A 22,975-nucleotide genomic window follows, 5' to 3' on the forward strand; every position below is an offset into this window, starting at 1 on the left:
TTTGTCAAATATTTATTTGTTGGGTTCTGAAAAATTAATTTATTTTTATAAGTTTCTACTAACGTAAAGTTGAAATACATTATTTTATTATATTTAGTTAAGATTAGTACTTACTGTTTCCGTATAGCCTACAATAGTTGTATTTGAATTTGTAAGGTGAAAATTATAACATTATCCATTCTATTTTGAACGTAATGCTGGTATCAATAAGAAGGATGTACAGGAAGAAATTTCAGTTCTTCTAAAAGAATTTTTAAGAAGAGATGCGAACTAAAATGAAATTGTGATTGTTTTAGTTTCGCCTTTTCTGCATCTAAGAAAGAAAATTGTTTATTAATATGTCATACTAAAATTATTAACTTATAAATTACATCGGTTGAACTAATTTTCTTCTCGAAAAGAAATATTGACAGGTTTATGTCATAGAAGCCATTTTTTTAAAGTTTAGTTCATTGATGTATGTTGTAAAGCATTCTTTTCAATTGAAATTAAGGGTAAGTTTTATTTTATTTTATATCTTGTTTTCCGTACATTTTTGTTACTTATAGCATACCATTTACTGTAACCTGAGAAAACATTCTTAAAGAGTTTTACGTGGTTATATCATAACGAATAGTGTACCAGTCGTAACGAATAGTGTAGTATTTGAGTAGATGTTCGTAACTATAACTTCATCTTTCGCACCTACATGCTAATTAGCTATTTCAGGTAATATATTTCTAAAGTTCCGATATAGCCCTAATCAAGTAATTGGAAAATTGTATTGTTCGAAAACACGTAAAAAGAAATGATCGTTAAATAGGTATTTTCATGCTTCTAATGAAATTAGGTACGAACATTATTCCTATATATAAATATTGTTCTATTACATGAATTGTCTCTGAATCTGTCACCTTTAGCGTTTTCAGTAAAAATATAGTGGTATAATTTTTAAACATGGTAAATCGGAGTTGCTTTGGAGACATACCTCTGTTGGAGTTCCTCTTTCAGTACTTCTTGTTTTTCTCGTGTAGAAATTGACATCACATTTAATGAAAACTACTGTTTTACAGGCGCTTATAATATACAGTAATATACGAAAATATAATGGAGCATATTTGTTAACTGATTCATAAAATATCTTTAAAGTTTCAGCTAAAGGGAAACAGAAGGAATTCGAAGAAAAAGTTAATAATAATAATAATAATAATAATAATAATAATAATAATAATAATAATAATAATAATAATAATAATAATAATCACAAATTATCTACCAAAATTGAGAGTTAACGTCGAGAAAATTCAAATTTCCTAACCGATTTTTCTCACTTGAATTCCGCTTGGCACTCTACCAAAGAAATGAGGAAAGATTTCAGATCAACTGTTTAGCACGCGTATTACCAATTTTAGCACGCATAAATTAAATACGGACGAACAATTTGAGTAATCAGTTTGTTCTAGAGCCAACTTCCTTTTGATGTTTTTATAAACTGTTATTGTCTTTTTATCAGCACTGATTTCACATTTCGTTATGGATTTAATAATAGTAAAAAGTTTCCTCATTAGCAACAATAGTAGAAAAACAAGCTTGATGAATGGACAAAATGGTCTACTTCAACTTAAATGATAAGGGGCTGCACTACTATATTTAAAAATAAAATTAAATACCGATCTAGATCAGGAATTTTATTCAGTTCTTTTTCAAACAATTTGATACACTATATGGAGTTTTTTTCTCATTCCCCTCAATTGGGAAGGAACATTATTTATTCATTTTTTTCACAGTATTTTATAGGAAGATTTTTCTTCTATCACAGAACAAATATTATTTACAATTACACTGACAAAATTTGAATTTTTAGGTTCTTTTAATTTGTTTAAAATTTATTACACTCCTAGGAACAAAATGATAGGTCATCACAATTTTTATATAAAGACTCGAATTTGTATGCATGAATTAAAAAAAAAAAAGAATAAAACGAAGTAATAATACTGAAGTTGTTGCGTATATATAGTTTACTAAAAGATTATGAGGTGAATCATGAGAAGTATATTATTACGAGTATGCTAACATCATGAGGAAGAGAGAGGGAAAAAAAGGAGTAGTACATAGCTATATAAAGAAATAAATAAAAGAAAAACAGTTGGCTCATTGGCTCGATTTGTGGGCCTGAGCAGCTCTACGCCATCTATTAGCGATTGGTGGAACTGCGTCCAGTCTAGCGAAAAACGCGTGGTCAGTGAGCCGCGTTGCCCTATCGCTAACCGGTGTATCGGGAGCTTTCTAGACCTCAGTCTTTCGTTCACATGACTTCCCAGTTTGCCTCACGACGCTGGGTGGAAGCACCGGCCGGGAATCGTACCCGGGACCACGTGGACATGAATCCAACGCTCTGACCACGGTGTCCCCCATAAAGAGAGAAATACTGAGGATAATAATATGGAAAGATTAAATAATCTCAAAATTGACTGAAAGTAGTAATAAATATATTTATTAATTTCCTTTCCTTTATCTCAAAAGGAAATTATATGATGGTACTAAGAATTAATGAATATATATTCACTCAAGATATACATATTACAGTAATTTCATTCATTGAAAATTCAAATATGAAACATAAAATACTATGTTTTTCAAACAAATATGTTTGTTGTATTGCATACAAATTTGAGTCTTATCTTATATATATTTACATCTAAACATTCATTCAGTTGAACAAACTTTCACTCTGAGATTCTATCAAGTTTGCATATCTATGTACTTCCTTCGTTTTCTTATATATATAAAAGAATTTTCAATTTAATTTATTTCCTATAATAGCCTATAAATTTTGTTTATTTTTCTTTGAAAAATATGATAGCTGTAAAATAACTTGGTGATTAGATTTGAAGGTAGATAAAACTAAAAGAAGTAATCGAAGTTAAAAATTACTTTAAAACAATTTAGATAAAGAAGATATACGTTAAATCAGATATTGATTTACCTCATTAGAGTCAAGACAACAAAAATAATGTATGGTTTTTTAGAGATACGAAAAGCAATAAGTATTTGATTGGAAACTGCTTTAGAGATCAATATGAATATGCAATTGATAAAATATCTGTTACATTCGTTATTTTAAAGTAATTATACTTGTAATAATAATCCAATTAGGAGATACACATAAATGTTCATTACATTAATGCATACTAGAACTACAGTATATTACATGTTTTAGTGGTGGTAATAGTAGTAAAGTTGGTGAAAACGGTCGATGGGGTTTTAATAAACAAACAGAACGTTCAAACCAAAAGAAAAAAACTTATTAAAATGAACACTAAAAATTGTTTAACTGATTTCATGTCCCATGACCAACGCTGAGAAGGCCATCTTGAGTCATTTTAGTAAGGCTGGTAGACCTTAGCAGTTATTGTATTTGAAGTCCTACGCTATGTTACAAGATCACGCTTTGAAGAAGCTAAAATTTGAAAAATATGGTCGAGTGACTCATAGAGATCATAAAGAAGAATCAGAAAGCAAAAACCAACTTGCAAAATATACATCTACATATATTCAATCCACTAAAATAATTTTCGTCCGTGGTTATAAACTATCTCGCTCATAGTGTGTCAGGATAATGCTCGAAAAGACTTAACGTGGTAGAAAAATATTTAAATGTTACAAGTAATTTGTAGCAATGCGAGAGAATATTATAATGCAATAAAATAATTCATTTCATTTCATATAAAACTCGCAAAAATGCGAACTCTAGTTCGCATATATTATGTTTTCTAACCAAAGTGATACTTCCTTAGAGAATATTTTAAGGTGTCCCATACTTAAGAATAAACATCTCAGTGTATGTTACTGAAACTATATCTAAGTTGAACACATAAATAATGAGTGTATTCATCGAACTGAAGTATTAATCTGTTGTTGAGTTATAAGTATATAAATGTTGCATCTTCATGGCGAGTATATCCAGTGCTGGTTCTACACAATTTGTATTACAACGAGGATGAGAGTATATAATTGTATGATATTAAATGTTTATGTAGTTTGTTTTCACTTTTTCTGTGTTATTAAGAAGTTACGAAGGAAATATATTATTGTTTTTTTTTTTCAAAAAGAGTTGTAATTGAATTGTATACATTAATCAATCCAATGAACATAATTTAATTATCACTTATTAACAGAAGTTATCACCATGCGTTTTCAAAAGTTAATGCATTTTATTTTGTCTTTTTCTATGCTATTAAGAAATTACGTAAGAAATGTGTTAATAGTTTTCTTTAAAAGAGCTTTCGTAATGAAGAAAAATGAACCAATATAATGAACATGATCTAATTATCATTCAATACAACAAAAAACTTTGTAATATTTTTATATATGTCAGTTAATTTTGACAGCAATAAAATTGTTGTAATATTTCTTTCTCTTTCCAAAAATATGGATATATACTTTAAACTTACAATTAGTGTATTTAATTTCCATTTGAGTAGGAACAGAGATTTCGTATCTGTCTAGTTCATTTTACAAGTGCAATGATTGGACTTCTAATTTTAAACTTCGAATTTAGAAGCTCAGCAGTGTAAATTGGAAGACTGATTGTTCTTTATACTCTGGAGTCTGTCAACTTAAGATCCAGCCAAATTTCTAAATCCGCTGAACTTATTAAACACAAGAAATCAAGTTGTTCAATGTCGAATTCGAAATCACTTCGAATGATACATTACTTCAAATACTTACTTTGTTGAAATACAGAATTATTTATTTCATATGCATTGCGTATCAGTAGATACAGAACAACGATGAAAATAAAGCCTGGTAGCTGAAATAACGAGGACTCTAAACCCAATTTCTCTTTCCAAGCTTTACTCTATCAAGCGCCAAAACACAGCAAATTAGTGATGTTGATAGTTCCTCAATTGGTAAAGCAGTTTCTCAGAAGCTAAAGATTTAGTTTTTCAGTCGTCACCATATCTTGATGTATTATTCCATCGTTCAAATACAGTAATTACGTAACTTTTCTCCTACCTTGCAGTGACATCCCTAAAATATCTGTAGATTCATGTTCTAACATTAAATAAATTTCACCCGTAATTTTTATAAATATTAAACTCTGCATGCAATCCGTATAGAGCTTTTGTAGGTACATGCTAACGCCCAATTAACTAACACTTAATCCCAACGTCACTATTTCTCTCTCTCTTAATCCTTACTTCACTACTTGTTCAATCAAGTAGGTTTTCACTTGTTCTGACAATGTTGTGCAAACTTGAGCCTTCACCGGGAAAAGAACCCAGGATCATGTGAACCAGAGGAGAGCATGTTTGAAGTAAGCCCATGCAGAACGAGTATTATTGTGTAATCTGGAGCTAATTTGAAATGTATTATGAAAAGTTTTCGATATATTGGCATGATACGTAACGCATAGTAAATTTGATTAATGAAAATTTTAATATAACTTTATATAATCAAACATAGTCTTCAGTAGAATTTTATCTTTGTTTGCTAGTTTTAGTCTGTTATTAAGTTTCTTTTATGTAGTAGTTTGATCATGTGATATTTCTGTAATCGTAAAATAGGTACATACATACATACAGACAGACATACATACAAATACACATACTTATTATTACAGACCTATCAAAATTTCCAAAATGTATTGTTTTTCGTCACAGCAGGATAATTTTGAATGAAAGAAAAACAACTTATAAATAAATAATGGAAAACATACAATCGGCGTACTCCAACAATTGTAGAGGGAACAGAGCAAGTAGCTTCATGTAGTACTTGATAGAAGCCAAAACTTTATAAATTTGAATGCTTCATTTCTATTCAACATTTCTATTGAATTCTAATGGCATGACCACATTTCATACACATTTTTTGAGAGTTCTTATCTTCAAATGTGTCAGGAGATGTTTCACCATCTTCTTCTATAGCGTTGTCATCATCAAACTTGACAGTCATTTTGAAGGATCCATCTGGAGTTGGTGGATCATCGACCGACCTAGATCGAGTTCTATTGGGGGTTCCATTTTCTGTTTGAACAGCTACAAATATAATATAACAATTTATATTAGCGCTTATTGCAGGGTTGTATTAAATTAATGATGCAAAGAGTCCCATATTGTATAGATGTTCCCCTACTTAACACTAAAAAAAATTATATGTACTTTCAATGGAATGCCAGAAATCTCGCTTTTTTTGTGATGTGCTCATATTAATGTACCATTTATTTGTCAAAAGAAAATTATTACTAAAGAATCACTGAAATATAAAATATTATAAAAATAAGAGCTAAGAAAATATGGGTTTATAATTGTGGTTTTACGAGCATGAAGTGATGACACACATTAAACTGTACTACGAACATGCAAAGCCATTATTATTCATTAAAGGGTATTGTTTACCAAGTGAAAATATAGCAACTATAGATAAACAATCAGTCCTAGAACAGTATTATGTTATTCAGTCTGAAATGAGGTTAGTAATTATATTTATTCTAACTAGCAGGCTTAACATTGGACTGAGGAAGAAAGTGGTCAAGTGCAATATATGGAGCACGGCATTGTATGGTTTGGAGACTTGGATATTATGAAGGTAACAGATGAAAGAGCTTCAAAATATGGTGTTGGAGGAAGAGAAAAAAGATAAAATGAACGGAGAGAATAACAAGCGAAGATATTTTAAAACAAGTAGGAGAGAAGAGGACACTCTTAACGCGTATCCTTCGTACAAAAGTCAACTCAGTTGAATACATCTTGTGAAGAAATTGACTTCTTGATACCGCCATAGAGGGTAAAATAGAAGGAAAGGAAGGAGCAGGAAGAAGAAGAACACAACTTACCGATGATTTCAAAAATAGAAGTAAATATTGGGAGTTAAAGAAGGAAGGTAAAGATCGAGAAACGTGGAAGGAATATTTCCAAAACAGAACATAACCTAAGGGTAGGAGGAATCCCCTGTTAGTCCTAGAATGTACTAACAGGTAGGATACTTACTCGTATTTTGATAACATTGTTCTACTGTGAGATCAACTTAAAAATGCAGATCAAATATTCCTAGTTAAGACTTGTTTAAGAGACTTAAAGTCCTACCTTTTTAATGTATACATTTATTACATTTAACTCGAGATCAAAAAGAAAATGATATAATAATGTAAAATTAACAGTCATGACACAAGAGTTAAGAATGACTTTCATTTATATGCACATAAAATAAGTATAACGTCTGTACAACTTACTAAGTAATAATAAAACTGTAAAGTAGAAGACCTCTGTCAGTAAATGAATGGAAAAGATATATTTCAATTCAATTTGTAAATGATAACAGAAAGAATATTGATATTATTATTCAATGTAATCTGCGTACACTCATTTGAGTACATCTTAACATTTGATTTTTGTATGTTAACATTCCCAACATAACCTAAAGACGATAAAAAGTTGAATAAAAACAGCAAACATCCACTACTACTTCTACTACTACTACTACTGTGCTCCTGCTACTGCTAAAATTAAATATGTGTAATATTTTGAAAAACAGAGGGGCTCACAGTGTGTATATGTTAGAGTGGAATGGTTTTATTATATTTTTCATATTATTCCTTTAAAAGTCCTTATTATTCCTTTAGTCATTATTTTGTTTTTAATACCTAAATTATTAAGTAAAAGTGTTCATAAGTATCATACACTGACCTGCTTCAAGAAGCCTCTGCTCTGATTCCCCTTCAACAGATGCTTCACGCATGAGCGGAAGATTTGACACTGAATGTGGCCGTGCGCTTGATACAATAGTTTGTACTAAGTCCATTCGGGAATCCAAAGAATACTGTTTACCGGACATTAACATGCCACGAATCCTGCGTCTCATGGCTGAAAGAAGAAAATCTATTAGTAGAAAAGATTATTACATTGTAAGCGTAGCATCTACGGCAGAAAAAAAAAAACTAGAAAATATATTGTTTTACAATATATATGTATATATACACAACACTTGTATGATTTACGTTTTAGTTAAAAACATATTCTAATAGCAATCTTGCTTTTAGTACCTTACAGGGGCATCGACTCCTAAGAGTGCTCCGGTCTGAAGCACCAGCCCAAATTTTTGTAGGGGTGCATAGCATCCATACAAAAAACGAGAAGTAAATAAAAATAGAGAGAAAAATTTTAATATTTCATTGCATTTCTTAAATGGTAGTAGGGTTCGATATTTTTATAAAGCAAAAAATGAGTATAAATTTTGGCCAGACTTTACGATGGATGAAAACACGTAAAATTCCGGAATTGTGGCACTGGGCATTTCTTTTTTAAGTAACAAATTTAATGTGTGTTCTACGTGCTATTTTCAGCTAAAATGTTTCTCACTTCTTAAGTCACAAGTAGTCGGCGTTCAGAATGGCGTTACGAGAATTTACATCGGAGGTTAGAACCTTTGAACCGTAGAACCTGCCTGATTACTCCCCCTTACTCTCATTCAAGAATACATGCTTTCCACTGTGAAAAAAGGAAGAAAAAGGAAAATACGAAAAAAAAAATCCATTTTCATTCAAAAATATCTTAAACTGCAGTTTTAGGAGATCCTTCCTGGGAAGGGCCTACCACTAAGCCTGAATGGTATTCCAAATTGTGGGATCCTCGTTCATGAACTGATCTTCAAAATCTAACGCTCTTAGTAAGTACTCGCTTGTCAGATAGAAATCCTTTCCAAAATACTTTTGTTTATTTGGTAAGTGTGCTTTAAAGTTTCTTATAAGAAACTGTACATACTTTGAAGGCATCTAAGTTTATTTGTTGATTATTTGCAAACTTTAAGAAAGGAAAGTCACAGTGGCTCAATGGTCAGAGCTCTCCACTGGTGTGTGAAGTACCTGTTTTATTCTGCGCTATATTAGATTGTGCTGGACATTTTTTCCATAAGTTTTCTCTGGTTCTCTCGTTACCTTTCACTATCTTTACTTGTCATATTGTATCCTTCACCTGTTTTGTCACTTGCTTGATTTAGTCCAGAGGAATAACAGTGAGACATTATAATAAATATTTAATTTTTACAGACATTAGGCTTAATTATATACTTTGCATGATCAAAAGCAGACATTATCTCTCTTTACCTTGTTTTAAAAACAAGATTGATAAAAATGATATATATGTAAATTCCTTTACCTGGACTGTCTTTTGCTTCCAGATTCAATTGAGAAAATTTCCGAGCAAATTCAAACAAAACGTCGTTGTTCTCAAATATGGCAGCAAAGCTTCCATTGACGATCTTCGGCGACATGGGAGAGTTTGCAAGCAACAAACTTGAACCAAAATTTTCATTTCTTTCACGAGTTTCTGAAAATAGGATAAAGCAATATTATGATATTTGTATTTCTCTTGAAAACATTATCATCTTTCATTAATAACATATACAAACAATAAAGATCTGTACTCCTTTGACATTTTTAATTCCGTTTACTCAGCTTTTTCCTTGAGAATTTTCCTTCCTAGGAACAAAATATTGAGATTGTAAACATGGTGCAATCTTTTTCGTTCTTACAAATGGATTTTTCACTCATTTAATATCAGTATTTATTCACAATTGTTAATTATCAAATGTAGCGGAGATATTTCATCTAAGCTGAAGGAAGGGGGAAAGGTACAAACGAAAACTGAGACCTCCTGAGAGACGACACATCAGTAAAAATTAAATTTTGATCTCTTTAAACTAGAGAAAGAAAACTTACTCAATATATTCATTCCTATATACAATAATTAATACATTAGGTAAGGTTTACTCTCTTTGTTTGAAGTGATAAAAAATAATTTTTTTGCATATTTGACTTTTCTTAAGGTCTTCATTCGGCACAAAATAACATTATGTGCAGAGTTGGCATATAGAAAATAATACATAAAACAAATACGTATCAAAAAGACAGACTATTTTCCCAGTATGTGAATTTATTTGGTCTGCATCTTGCATAACCTTGGTGTTGAAAATAGACGTAAAACTTCAAATGAAGTCAAATTGAATTTTGGAGAATTTCGATTATTAATAGGTAGTTTTAGATCAGAGAAAAGAAGATAGAACCAAAATAGCTAATTGGATAGAAGCTAATTTTGAGCTTTAAAAACCTTAAGAAACGAACAAGGATGGTTTAATGTACGAGTAATTTGTGAGTAATATACTCCTTTGAGAGACAATACTCAACGTTAAGTGCATGAACAATAAATCCCCATACAGAGGTAGTCATTTAACTTATTATTATTATTATTGTTATTTTAACTGATCTTACGCTTGAAATACCAACCTGCTAATGGCACTTTAGCTTTCGTTGGAACACCAATACCAAGTTCTTGCAGTAACTGTCCAGCTGTGCTCTGAATAATTGCCCAGTCACGGATAATGTCAGCTCCAGTTGTATGAGTCGACGTAACAGTGAAACGAATAACGTAACGTCCTTTGAGTGAAGCAGGAACACAATGAAGCTTCCCAGACGAATTCAGTTTCTTAAGCAGCTTCTCTGTCAGCTCATTCTCTCCGCGCAAACGAAAGACAACCATTCCTAGATGCCTCTGGGCAGGAATTTCAAACCTTGTATCAGCTAACACCAGTGCTTCAAATTTTTGAGCTAATCTTACTCCCTAAAAAAAAGAATAAATATCATATGGTGATCATGTTGGTTATTGAAGCAATACTGGGTAATTATGTGTTATTACAAATAACTATAAATGAAAAGTTATATAGAAATTGTTTTCCTTTATATACAGGGTGACTCAAAAATATTTTTTCAGTTTCACAACATTGTGCTTTTAGTAAAGAAAATGAAATGAAATGAAATCTTTGAGTTTTACGGCCCACGGTTATGCCGGTTAGGCTAAAGGAGATGGTGATGATGAGTAATGAATGAAATGGTGGAATGAAGAAAGTGGGAGGAAACGGGAGAACCCCGAGAAATCCCACGCATACGGTGTTTGTTCTTCACAAAGTTCACTTGGCGGGGGCTGGGATCGAACCCGGGACCCCAAACACCAGAGGTGAACGCTCTACCACTGAGACACTGCTTTTAGTAAAGAATTGCAATGAAGTAGCAAATTGTATGCACATGAAAAGAGCAACTGTCAACGTGTTATCTCGTGCGTCACGTTGCTGATAATTAGCATACGTAACCCTTTACAAGGAAAACAAGATATACGATGGACAAGGTGTTTTTGTAATAGAGTTCTATAAGACATATTCGATGGCAGTGGTATGAAGACGGTGTTGTGAAAGGTTTAGTAAGATACGCCACGGCTGTCACGAGCTCTGCCGGAGCTATACGACGAATTGCTGATGTTGATACCAAATATCCAAACATCATTTGTGTATGGCAGGAGCTCGACTATCATATCGATGTTTGCAGCGTAATAGAATATACCCGCGTTGAGTAAGTGTGATCATGAAATGAAACTTTGAGATATTTTATTTCCATTGAAGTATAGTACGTTCTGCATTGCAATTTTTACAAAAGAATGCATTAGGTCACCCTGACTGAGTGTGTCTCCTTCACTTAATGCTCTAACAGTATTTGCCTTGTTATGTTATGAAATATAGAATTCAATATGGAATCATATCGTTAGTTCTTAGAATCTCTTAAGGTTTGTGGGGAAATCCCAGTGTTGTACTTCATTTATAACTCCTCATGCAATTGTCATATACATACTACTTATGACCTACTTTGAATAGCAGGTAAGTAGAATTTCAAAGATGTGTTCGTAGGTATGAAATGGAAGTAAAAGAGAAGTATTTGTAAAATGTGTCCAGTTTGTTTGGCTGTTATTTGGTAAATAGATGCCAAAGCAGATAAAACTAAGTTACGAATTCGCTATTACATACGCCAACTATTACACGCAGATCCGTTTAGTGTGAGGAAATTAAAATGATTTGTTATTACTTACATGAAATATACAAATTTCTACTATTTTAGTCCAATTTGGAAGATAATTTTTAAATATTAATAACTCCTATATACGGTAGTTGTTGGACTCAACAATAATACTTTTTAAATCACAACTGAGTGGGCTTTTAACACGTTAACTGCCGGTCAAAATTAGCTGGTTGGGCCCCAGGCGCCATTGATGCAGTATTATGTAACTCTCACTGAAATATTCACTGCTTGCTATAATCCTCCTCCCATATAGTAAGCAAAAAATTTTTTCACAGGCCATTAGTTCCGGTATACTGTCGTGCGCCGTGTTGGTCCCGAAGCACGAATAAGTAGCTTTAGTTGTGGGCCAACGGCTGGGAATAGAGTCATAAACTCAATATTACAATGTTGGTCCCATCGGACCAACGCGGCGCAGTAGGAAAGTTCACTGTTGGGCCTATCGGCCCAACACGGCAGCCAACGTGTTAAATGGTACATAATCTGAGTCGTAGAGGAGGATGCATTTTCCACGAGATGGACTGTCGCAGAGTGTAAATATAGCTTAATTGTTAGAATAAAAACATGTAGGGTCTACCAATTACACTTTTTTAAAGGTTCATTTCCAATATGGAATGTAATTCTAAATTTATACCAATATACTTGTTTTTTCCTAATTTTATTCATATTTTTAATTGATAATACTATTTTGTTGTAATAACAGTAACAGTATTGCAATCATGTGGATATCATTAAAGTTGCCACACATTCATCTTCAATTACTATCAGACTGGTATCACATTACATAAATGCGTAGCATGTATTAAATATATCTCTTAAGCATTGGGATACCATGTGTCTCACTAATACATCGTAGGTACTACGATAGCATATGTACAACTAAATTTCCAAAAGTTAGAGAAAATGAATAATATGGGATTTTTTTCTTTCAAGAATTCAATCTTGATGCACAAGGAGTGACAATTTTGTTCCTAGAACAGCCGCTTAGTGTTGATTTGTTTAGAACTTTATAAACAATTTTGTTTGTATACATTGAAGTTAATACCTAAATAAACTATCAAGACAGTAGTCATTTGCTTCTTCAATTTTGTCGTATCATTTGACTCCCTTATGATTTCCATCTGTAGCCAAAATTAAAGATTGTACCAGAAGGACGAAAATTTCTTGACACCACTGATATCCAGCATGATGCAATGAAGGAACTCAAAGAACATTCCGTAAACAAAATCAGTGGCGGCGATTGGAGGTTAAAAGTGGGGGGGCAAGACACGAATATTTGTATATCAATGTTAGTTTTAGTGGTTGTTTCTAACACTTTGTGTGACGAAAGGTTGTATAACAAATAGGATACTATCTTTTTCAGTTAAAATACCGTATATCGTATTTTATATTTTATTAAGTGAATTAACAAGAGCAACGCAAGTAGATATTTGTCCTTTGTATCCTTAAACAACGAAGGTGTAAGAAGAGATTTGATTCCTTGCTCATAAACATCTTAAAATTCTATCTGGAAAATTTTGTGATCAGATTATTTAATAGGTCTAACAATTTGCAAAACAAATAAATAGAAAAAATAATATTAATCATAGTAATGCATAATGAGACCGGTTTTGCAAAATTATATTTAAACCTGGGATTAATGAACAACTTACATCTTTAATTCCACACATGCTATTAAATGTATGTTATTTCTCTTAGAAAGACAGTAAATGCTACAAGCATACGCTACGACATTTAAAGAAATATTTTTGCAGCTTCCCGAAACATGTTAATTGCGATTAGGTGCAGTTTTGATTTTCTTGAAACACATCAAAACTTAACAAAACTTAGAAACACTCCACACTCCAATTTTACAAAATAATCCTAAAACTTTTAGAATTATGTCGAATTCACTAAATTTAATTGTATATACACTCGTACACCCCTAAACATGCCACTTCACTCGTATATTATACTGCAAAACAATGGAAAAGGTAGAAGTTGTTTCTTATTACTCTTTTCTTAATCATTTGGCGTGGGATACCTGCGTTCGATTCCCGGTGGGAGCTCGTGGTTTGGAGGTCCCGTTTCATATAGCTTCGCTGCTGAAAGGGACCTTAAATTCAGAATCAACTCTCTTTGTAATGAATATTCCATATTCCATACTATTAGAAAGAAGAAGAGACATTTTAGGGACTATCAATTTTTGTGTAATTGAAGAATAACTTGTGAAAAACTTTTTTTTTTTCGAAATGTTCTCTCAATTAGTTTCGAAGAGCGTGATTAACATATCGAACCTTTGTAAAAAGAAATGAAAGTACGCTGGAATTGTTGCGCTCCAATAAGTTAATTTTGGACCGTTTTCTGTGACAATTGAAACGCAATTCCTGTAGCTTTCTTAACTCCACGGGAAGACAACCAATACGAACTTACGCAACTGCAAATATTATATGGAACTATTTTTTTCTATGAACCAGTAATACATGCAAAAATTTTACATTTCCAAATGAAACTATATTCATTAGTGGGTCACTTCAAAAAAGTGGGGGGCAACTGCCCCCCTTTGCCCCCCCTAATCGCCGCCCATGAACAAAATTATGAGTCTGCTCATAGAAAAAAAAAGATAGTCGAAATCATTAATAGATACACAACAAAACTAATTCGAAAAGATAGTAGCAAAAATATATAGGCTACTTTGGAACTGCCTTTAATAGACACACTTTAGGAATTAAATGGTCACTCCTTATTCATGACAAGGACTTCGAATATTGTTACACATTAAACAGTGTGATATAGTGTATCGTATGATATCATCTGATCAAAAAAGAGTGACAACTCCTTCATTTAAAGTTGGTAATATCAAGTGTTTTAGACAGCTTGCCTAAGAGGTTTCCGAACAAAAGTTGGAAATCCTTATCAAAATTCAGAGTAAAGATGTCAAATTCCTTGCGAAACCTGTTTAAAAATGTTGATTAAGGATCAAGAAAATACTTTATTTCATGTACTTTCTGTTTGATATATTATATCAAACAGTATACCTTTAATACAATAGTAATAGAATTGTTTTCTCAAAAGTTTACGTTTATCAAGTCTCAATGTCTGATAGCAATATTTAAGAACAGAAACGATTCTGAAGCCTATGTGTATCGTTAAGACCTTATTATGGGCAAGTACTTTTAACTTTTGTTTTTCTGTTCATAGTTTCTCCTGTATTCCATATATCAATAACTTCTTTATACTCTTTTTACCTTATTCTAGTTTACTTTACTTAACTGGTCTCCCTTATCTTAGAATGTCGAATACTTTGAACAAACTATTACCTCTCTAATGTGTTTTTGTAATCCTTTGATTCCAAAATTTCTAATGACAAACCAAAGTTTTAGAGCACGAAATCTTTTGCTTAACGGGATCTGCCAATGCTGCAATAAAAAAGAGAAAGAAATTACTATGGAATATATCGAAGAAGAGGAACAGGATAGTTTCTTTTAAAATAATATGATCGTATAATACACGAAATATTTTTAGGATTAAAAATTATTTTTCTGGGAATTATGGACCCTTATGGCCTTTTAAGCCCGTTACGTATGACACTACTTGGAGAAGTGTGGAAGGAATAAAGAAATGAGGAAGCAAGGACCCAGATAGCAAAAATGACTTACAACAAACTTGCAGAAGATTCGCAATTCAAGTCTGGCAAACTTGCAGCAGACTTGTGATGCAAGTCTGCAAGTCTGATACAACTTTTAATGCAAACTTCCTAGTTGACGCTCTTCAAACTTGCAGCACGCCTGCAGTGCAAGTGCATGGTAAGTTTTCAAAGCAAGTTTCTGCAAGGGGTTTACTTGCACAGCAAGCCTACTGCAAGTTTCCACTTGCACAACAAGTCGGCAGCAAGTTAGTGCTGGTTTGACGCAAGTCTCTTCAAGCATATCACTTGCACTGTAAGTGCACAACAAGTTGGCAGTAAGTTTGTGCAGATTGAAAGCAAGTCTCTGCAAGGATACCACTTGTACTGCAAGTCCCCGGCAAGTCTATAGCAAGTTTGTAGTAAGTCTTCTGCAAGTATATGCTTCCATTGCACGTCTACAGCAGGTCTTCAACAAGTGAGTGTAGTAAGTCTTCTGCAGGTATATACTTGCATTGCAAGTCTGCTGCAAGTGTCCTGATTGTACACTTCATAGTAACAACTGAAAATAGACAGTAGGAATTACAATTCATGTCAGATAATTGAGATGTGTGTTTTGTTTTTACGCATATAACGACATATTCTGCTATAGAAATTGATTAATTTTGTATGCTTTTTACAAACCGAACATTTACTACATACGAACAATCACACAGTATATTTTTCCCAACAACTTTGTCAAATAATACACGTTTAAAATATAAATTATCTTTACATACTGGATACTTAACGTAATTATTTTAATTATCCACTTGTTTTAATGCTTCACACACTTCGCACCTACTACAAATGGCGGCCTGGCGGCGAGATTTCTAAGATTAGACTTTTGTGCCACCTGTTGGTAGAAACTAGAACTGACGCACTTGCTACAAAGTTGAAGCAAGCCTCCGAGGCAAGTAAAATCTAGCAAGTGAAAATCAAATTACGACATTTGCCGGTAACTCTTTCAAAAAGCCTGCAGTAGGTGTACAATGCACGGAAAGTCTAGCAAGTTGAAATCAAATATAGTGAAAGACTTGCTGCAAACCAACATGCTATTAGGGCAAGTGACCTGGAATCTTCACGTTAGGTACCATCCCGACATTTACCTAGTGTGGATGAGGAGAACCCAGGAAAAATCTTACTGGATGGCTAGCTTGAAAAAGTTTTTACACATTTTCGACTGAGTGTCCCCACTAAGAATCGAACACGGGACCACTTGCACCAAAGGCGAGAGCGTTAAAGGCTATGCTACACGAGGCCACTACACGAAAGTTTTGTGCTGAAGTGGAATTGGTTGTCAATATGAATGGTAATTACTTCTCATTTTTTCCCCTTAATGCACTGTATTATTACTCTCTGTTCTAAGTTCGAAGATAAGGGATGGCTATTAAGAACATCAAATACAGGACAAGAGTGTGTCTTAAAATGTAATTCCAGATTTAGAAAAAAATGAAATGAAATCTTTAAGTTTAACGTCCCACGGTTATGCCGGTTAGGCTAAAGGAGACTGTGATAATGAGAAATGAGTGAAATGGTGGAATGAAGAAAGTGGGAGAAAACTTGAGAACCCCGAGAAAACCCACGAGCAAGGTGTTTGTTCACCACAAAGTCCACACGGCGCGAGTTGGGATCGAACCACAGACCCCAAGCACCGGAGGTGAACGCTCTACCACTGAGCCCCCCCCCGCCTCCAGATTTAGATCTTACATCAGTCTTTATTGCTGGTTTTCTTGAATTTTTAAAGATTTTTCACTATGAATTGTTCTATCGTAGGTTTCAAGACTGAACGATATATTGATTTGTCATTCTGAGTATGATAAAGAAAGGAATTTAGATTCTTTCTATCTGCATATACTTTTCTATCACAGTGTCAAGGTTAGTGTCTGACTATGACACTATTAGACTTGTGCCTTCTGTCTGTTCATCGTCATCCAATAAATCTTCCAATGCCTTTTCAACGAAGATGGCAAAACATGATATGTAGAATTGTACAGGCAACCAAATTAGAACTTTATGAGTTATATTGTACATTTTGAGGAAGGGTTAGAAATTCAGGAAAATGTGGGAAGTATGATAACCTGCAGAGTCATTACCTTTATTAGCAGACGTTACCCATATTGCTGTGCTTAGTGAAATAACTTTCCATTCAGTCACAAGGGGTTGTTAGATCATTAAAATACTTATTTGAAAAATGTAGCTAACATGTACTAAAAAATGTTATCGTTATACAGGAATGAAGTAAATATCTTTCACCTATTGTAATTATAACTGTAACTTTGAGTAATATTTATCTGTCTGTTTTTTAAATAAAATAAAATAAAATAAAATTTAAATTAAATAAAATAATAAAATGCAAATTTCACATGGTGGCAATATAATTTTTGAAATAATATTTACTTATTATAGTGTTAGTACCTGAAAACTTCTTCTTAATGTATTATTACATCATTACAACGATGTCAATACTGTGCTTACCATATAATCAATAGCCAGACCTAGAAAAATAAAACATTATATTATAACATTATTTTATATTCTATTTGAACTTTCAAATTCAGCAATGAATAGATCATCAATAATAGGCATACTGATAAGTACCCGAAACCTAAAAAATTCAATTTTATCAAAACTAATGTCTTAAATTTTCAGGTATTTTATTTTTAGATAATAAGATATAAATAAACTGCACTAATTATTAACTTAGTTTCTGGCAAAACTAATAGTGAACAATTAAAACTCTACAATAAACATATAGATTCCATATTTAATATTACATTGTAAAAAAGACATATATATACCTGAATTTTCGTGTTGAAGATAGAGTGGTTCTACGTTAAATGTCCTGTGTAAAGCTCCACTGTTTTTAACCCTGAAATAAACAACGTTATTAAGTGTTGTAACCATAACTATACAGCACATTTACAAAAATAAATTTCAAGTCCCCCTAGAAATATAGTAAAAATGTAGAGAAACAAAATGAGTTACAATTACAGTAGTTATGACATATTGCAGCAGACAAAAATGCACTGTATATCATTATAGATTTTATTATCTGATGGGTTATTAAATTATTTAGGAGACTAATTATTAATATTCTTATATTAATATGGAGAACAGAAACTCAACTTTCAATGACCATGTATTTTTATCTGCTACTTTACCATAAAAACATAAAATCTTAAGTTTATTTTTTTCTTCAAGATAACATCATTAAATTAATATTAACATTATGAGTGATTTATTGGTTCATCAATGGAAATTGTCATGAATTAGAAAATTTATGAATTTGATGCTGAAATAACTCTGAATGTAGGAATTTCTCTTTTATGGCTGGTATAAGCATTTTTCCCGGTAGAAAGGTAAACATGTACCCTGCCTTCAAAATACTGTATTTGATATTTCTGCTATTATTGATGTCTATTTGGTACCTATTGAATCTTACTCATATCGGTTCTACAATGTAACGACTTTTTAAACCAGAAAATTTGATAAGAACAAGATTAAGGCACTGGTTAGATATACTGTAAATAAATGTATAGACTACTGTACAGAATGAGATAGTAATTAAAATCCCAGTTTCATTCTTTTACCGCCACTAATTACTTCCTAAAGAAGATTAAAAATTATTTGTTAGGTAATGAAAACTACAAGGAGAAGATTGTATTCCTACAATTAATCCTACTATTGTATTCCTACTTAATCCTACAATTAAAACATTATACATTCTTAATGGGTGGTGTTCTAAGGAGTGTCATATATGTTAAGTCTATTGTGATTCTGTGCATTGTTAACTGCATTTATATTTTAGTTTTTCATAATAAAACATCCTCTCCTTGTTCATGTTTGAGTATCCTGATTTCATAGTTGGTATGCATGGCAATACTAAGATAAAGGAAAGCAGCTTTCGCGAGATATAGATCGATTTTTGTATATCGGTGATATTGATAAATTTTTGAGACAGTGAGCATTCTTAAAAACTGCATCGACCTCAGTACAAAATTAAAATACGAAATTATGTGATATTTTGCAGCATAGTCGCCTGCATTGCAGACCCTAACGTTACGCTGCTGATGTTATTCAGACGGAAGTAGACAGGCATAATTAGAATAATTATGCGTATATATTACCTGCACCGAATTTACGGTACAGCAAATTGAGTTTTAAGTCTTTAAAAAGTAAATGCATGAGAAAATATTTTGAATTACTACTATATTAATATTTCAACCTTTGTGAGACTGGAATTCTTTGACTGTTCAAGGTTTAGAGGCTAGTGAATAATAATTTTAAGGGTCTGTTTTAAGGTTACGGAACTTTAGAAAAAAAAAGAAAAACTGAAAATTATTATTCGAATCTCTTCAGCAAGACTATTATAAGATCTAAATATCTCCTATTAATTGTGAAACTTAATTTCTTTCATGTTCATTTAAAGAAATCCTTGATTAATCGATATGAATTGAAATTTTGTTTTTCATATACATAATAAGAAGATTTATAAATTATACAAAGTATATCCAAGTATAGAAACAAAAGTAGAACAATACAAACTAAGGGAAATTATTTAAAGGTTGATCCAAGGTTAAAGAGATTATAATATTCAAAATAAGATCAGTGGCGAAGCTTGAGGGGGAGACAGTGTCTACCCTTTAGAATTTTATATATATTAAGCCATTAAACCTAAATTACTAACTTAAAATTTTGTAATTTAAAGATTCTGAACTTAAAATTTCCAATAATTTATTCTGAGCATTTTAAAAAAATGAAAAGACAGAAAGCAAAGCGTCTCGCGAAACCTTGAACATTATTCCTTTACTGCATCCATTTAACTTGCATCAACCTATAGAAGCGTAGGAGAAACAACCACGTGAGAAGTTCAAGTCCAAAGACTCGTGCTGTATAGTAGTACCTGCGAAAAGACGTTTGCTGTTCTATCTACGTATACAGGGCTCCTATCTTGTTTATTTGAAGCTGGATTTGTAAGTGACAGAAACAGACCGCTATTTCTTCTTATTTGTTTTTATTTTAAACCATCTTTCGAGCTCCCTCTATAAAATGTTAAATTGTTATAATGTACCCTTGAAGAACATTAGTATATATATATTTTGTCCGTATGTGTTTTCAACATCAGAATAAAAAAAAGAAGCCCCCCTAACGAAATGTTGAGATGTATTGGCAATTCTATCACTTTTATGTTTTTTGCGAGAGTGACAAGTACTTTTACATGTCCCGGTAACCCCCCTTCCTTTGGTTCAAATAAAAAAAAGTTTCGTCTTGGTCTGGGGCCTAGATCAAAGTACCTGTTACTAAATTTTGGTAACTCGGTCCACTTGTCTGGTCCCCTGGCGCGCATAGACACAAAGACAGACAGACACACAAACAAACTCTTTATTTTATTTATATTAGATTCTTCGCTCAATAATTGTGCAGATAAAATATTTAAAAAATATAAAAATCTGGTCATTGTAGAACTAATAAATTATAGAAAATTTAGTATGTATCAACAAAGTCTTCCATACGACAAACTGATGACTCCACCTTTCCTAATACTTTTTGCTCCGATCAGCTTAAGAATGAACTTATCAACTTATTTTCCGATAGTGACAAACACATTTCTCTTCCCGAATACTTGAAATGTATCTTAGTAATGAACTTCAAAGCATATATCAGGAAACAACAAAGCTGTTAACCGTTATTGAGCACTCCATCAACTCCAGTTTTTTTTTCTAAACATTCAATAAATGCCCTGAAAAGAGTGTAACTTACTTAACGAACAGCATGACAAACTTTCTGAATTACGAACACTTACAATAAAGAACTTGGTGTACAAGCTTTGTAGGATACTTGAATTCAAAGAGAGAGAAAGAGATTGTTCATATTTTCGCCGAAATGAAGAACAGGATATGGAGCTCATTTACAAGACTGTAAGGTATTAGGTATTAAGTTAGGTGTTGTAACTTGTTTGTTTTTTACTTCTATCATTTTTTTTGTTTTTGTTTACTTTACAGCTCATTTCTAAGGTATTTAGTAGAAATGACTATCCCTAAAGAAGATATCGGGAAGTAATGGCCCCCATTTCTAGCAAATGTGGTACCATTCAGAAATCTATACTTTGGAAAAAAATACTATACACCGAATTTCACTAATTATAAAATTTTATACTTAAAGGAACAGAGTAAACATATATCCTACAAATTATATATATATGTCTACCCCGTTTTTTACAGCACGCTTCGCCATTGAATAAGATATAGATCATGACAAAAATTAAGGAGGGAGTATTGAATAACTTGATAAATATATGAGAGTTACATCTAGAATCAATATTAAATCATTAGAGGAAAATATTACTAGTTTTGACGAACTAAAATTTGTGACCAAATTATTGTATAAACCTGAAATCATACAGAATTCTAACTACATAATCAGAAAATATAGTAGGATGCAGGAAACTGGAAAATTGTGTGTGGAATATATTGATATATAGAAGATATATAAAACCGTAAAATAAATGTTAGAAATATAGAATTTTAAGATGATTCAACACACAAATTTCAATAACGGTAACTTAGTGTATTTATATTTCATAATAATAGAGACTAATGTTTTAAATACAACTTCGGAATTACTTGTCTTTCGGTAGAGATAGTTGAAGTCTAGAAATAACGGGTATATTGATAATTTAAGGCATATTATATAACATTACAAATTATGTTACTACACTTCTTTTCTTCACTTTTACTCAATTTGTGAACTTGTATTAAATTGAAAAGTGAACTATTCTAAGTTCTGTCTGAAACATTGTTCAGTCAGTTTGTTAATATTAGACGTAAATGACTTCTCCTTATTGAGAATTTATACAATAATAATAATAATTATTATAAAATCATAATAACTGGAATTTATGTAAATAACTTACCTAAAATCATAAAACTCATTATAATTATTTATACGTAGTGAAACATCTTGAAAAGACCACTAGTAAATATTATGTAGTTTTAAAAAAATCACTTTATGGAACATTTTTCAAATTGAAATGTTCATGTTTAGAGTATTGTATATTCATAAATCAATTGTAACCTCAAATATAGTCATTTAGCTGCAAATATATTTAAATATCTTTTAGCAGTTTCTCCGTTATCGGTGAAATATTAGTAAGCATTTTAATTACCATTACTCTTTATACCACTCACACTATATAATAGCTTACCACATAGCTGTACAATCGAAATGCACCATCATCCATTTTGAAGGATTGAAAGCAATCGAATCTACATATTCAATTCCTGCCAACCATTTTCTGAATTCTGGGCAAATGAAAGCTGTTCCCGCATACGCAGCATCCACATGAAGCCACAATAATTCCTTCTGACCTTCAGACGAACATTTAAAAGTATTAAAACAAAAGAACAAAAATGACAAATTTATCCGAGAGAGAGAGAAAACATATATTGTACAAC

At 32.0% G+C, this 22,975-nt stretch overlaps 1 protein-coding gene across 1 annotated transcript in view; it reads right to left on the reverse strand.

Moving 5' to 3' along the window:
- Positions 1–4,103: 4,103 nt before the first annotated feature.
- Hdc (histidine decarboxylase) overlaps positions 4,104–22,975 on the reverse strand; it is a 180,336-nt gene continuing 161,464 nt past the window's right edge. The window contains exons 9-16 of the mRNA XM_081736343.1: positions 22,726–22,888; positions 18,320–18,390; positions 17,997–18,016; positions 15,175–15,273; positions 10,262–10,595; positions 9,135–9,305; positions 7,668–7,844; positions 4,104–6,020 (exon numbers count right to left, since the gene is read on the reverse strand). Of these exons, the coding sequence (XP_081592469.1) occupies positions 5,812–6,020; positions 7,668–7,844; positions 9,135–9,305; positions 10,262–10,595; positions 15,175–15,273; positions 17,997–18,016; positions 18,320–18,390; positions 22,726–22,888 (1,244 nt within the window). The 3' untranslated portion in view covers positions 4,104–5,811. The remainder of the gene's footprint in view (positions 6,021–7,667; positions 7,845–9,134; positions 9,306–10,261; positions 10,596–15,174; positions 15,274–17,996; positions 18,017–18,319; positions 18,391–22,725; positions 22,889–22,975) is intronic.

This window comes from Thermobia domestica, chromosome 13, assembly GCF_964235325.1.
Source record: "Thermobia domestica chromosome 13, izTheDome1.hap1.1, whole genome shotgun sequence".
Classification (NCBI taxonomy): Eukaryota; Metazoa; Arthropoda; class Insecta; order Zygentoma; family Lepismatidae; genus Thermobia; species Thermobia domestica.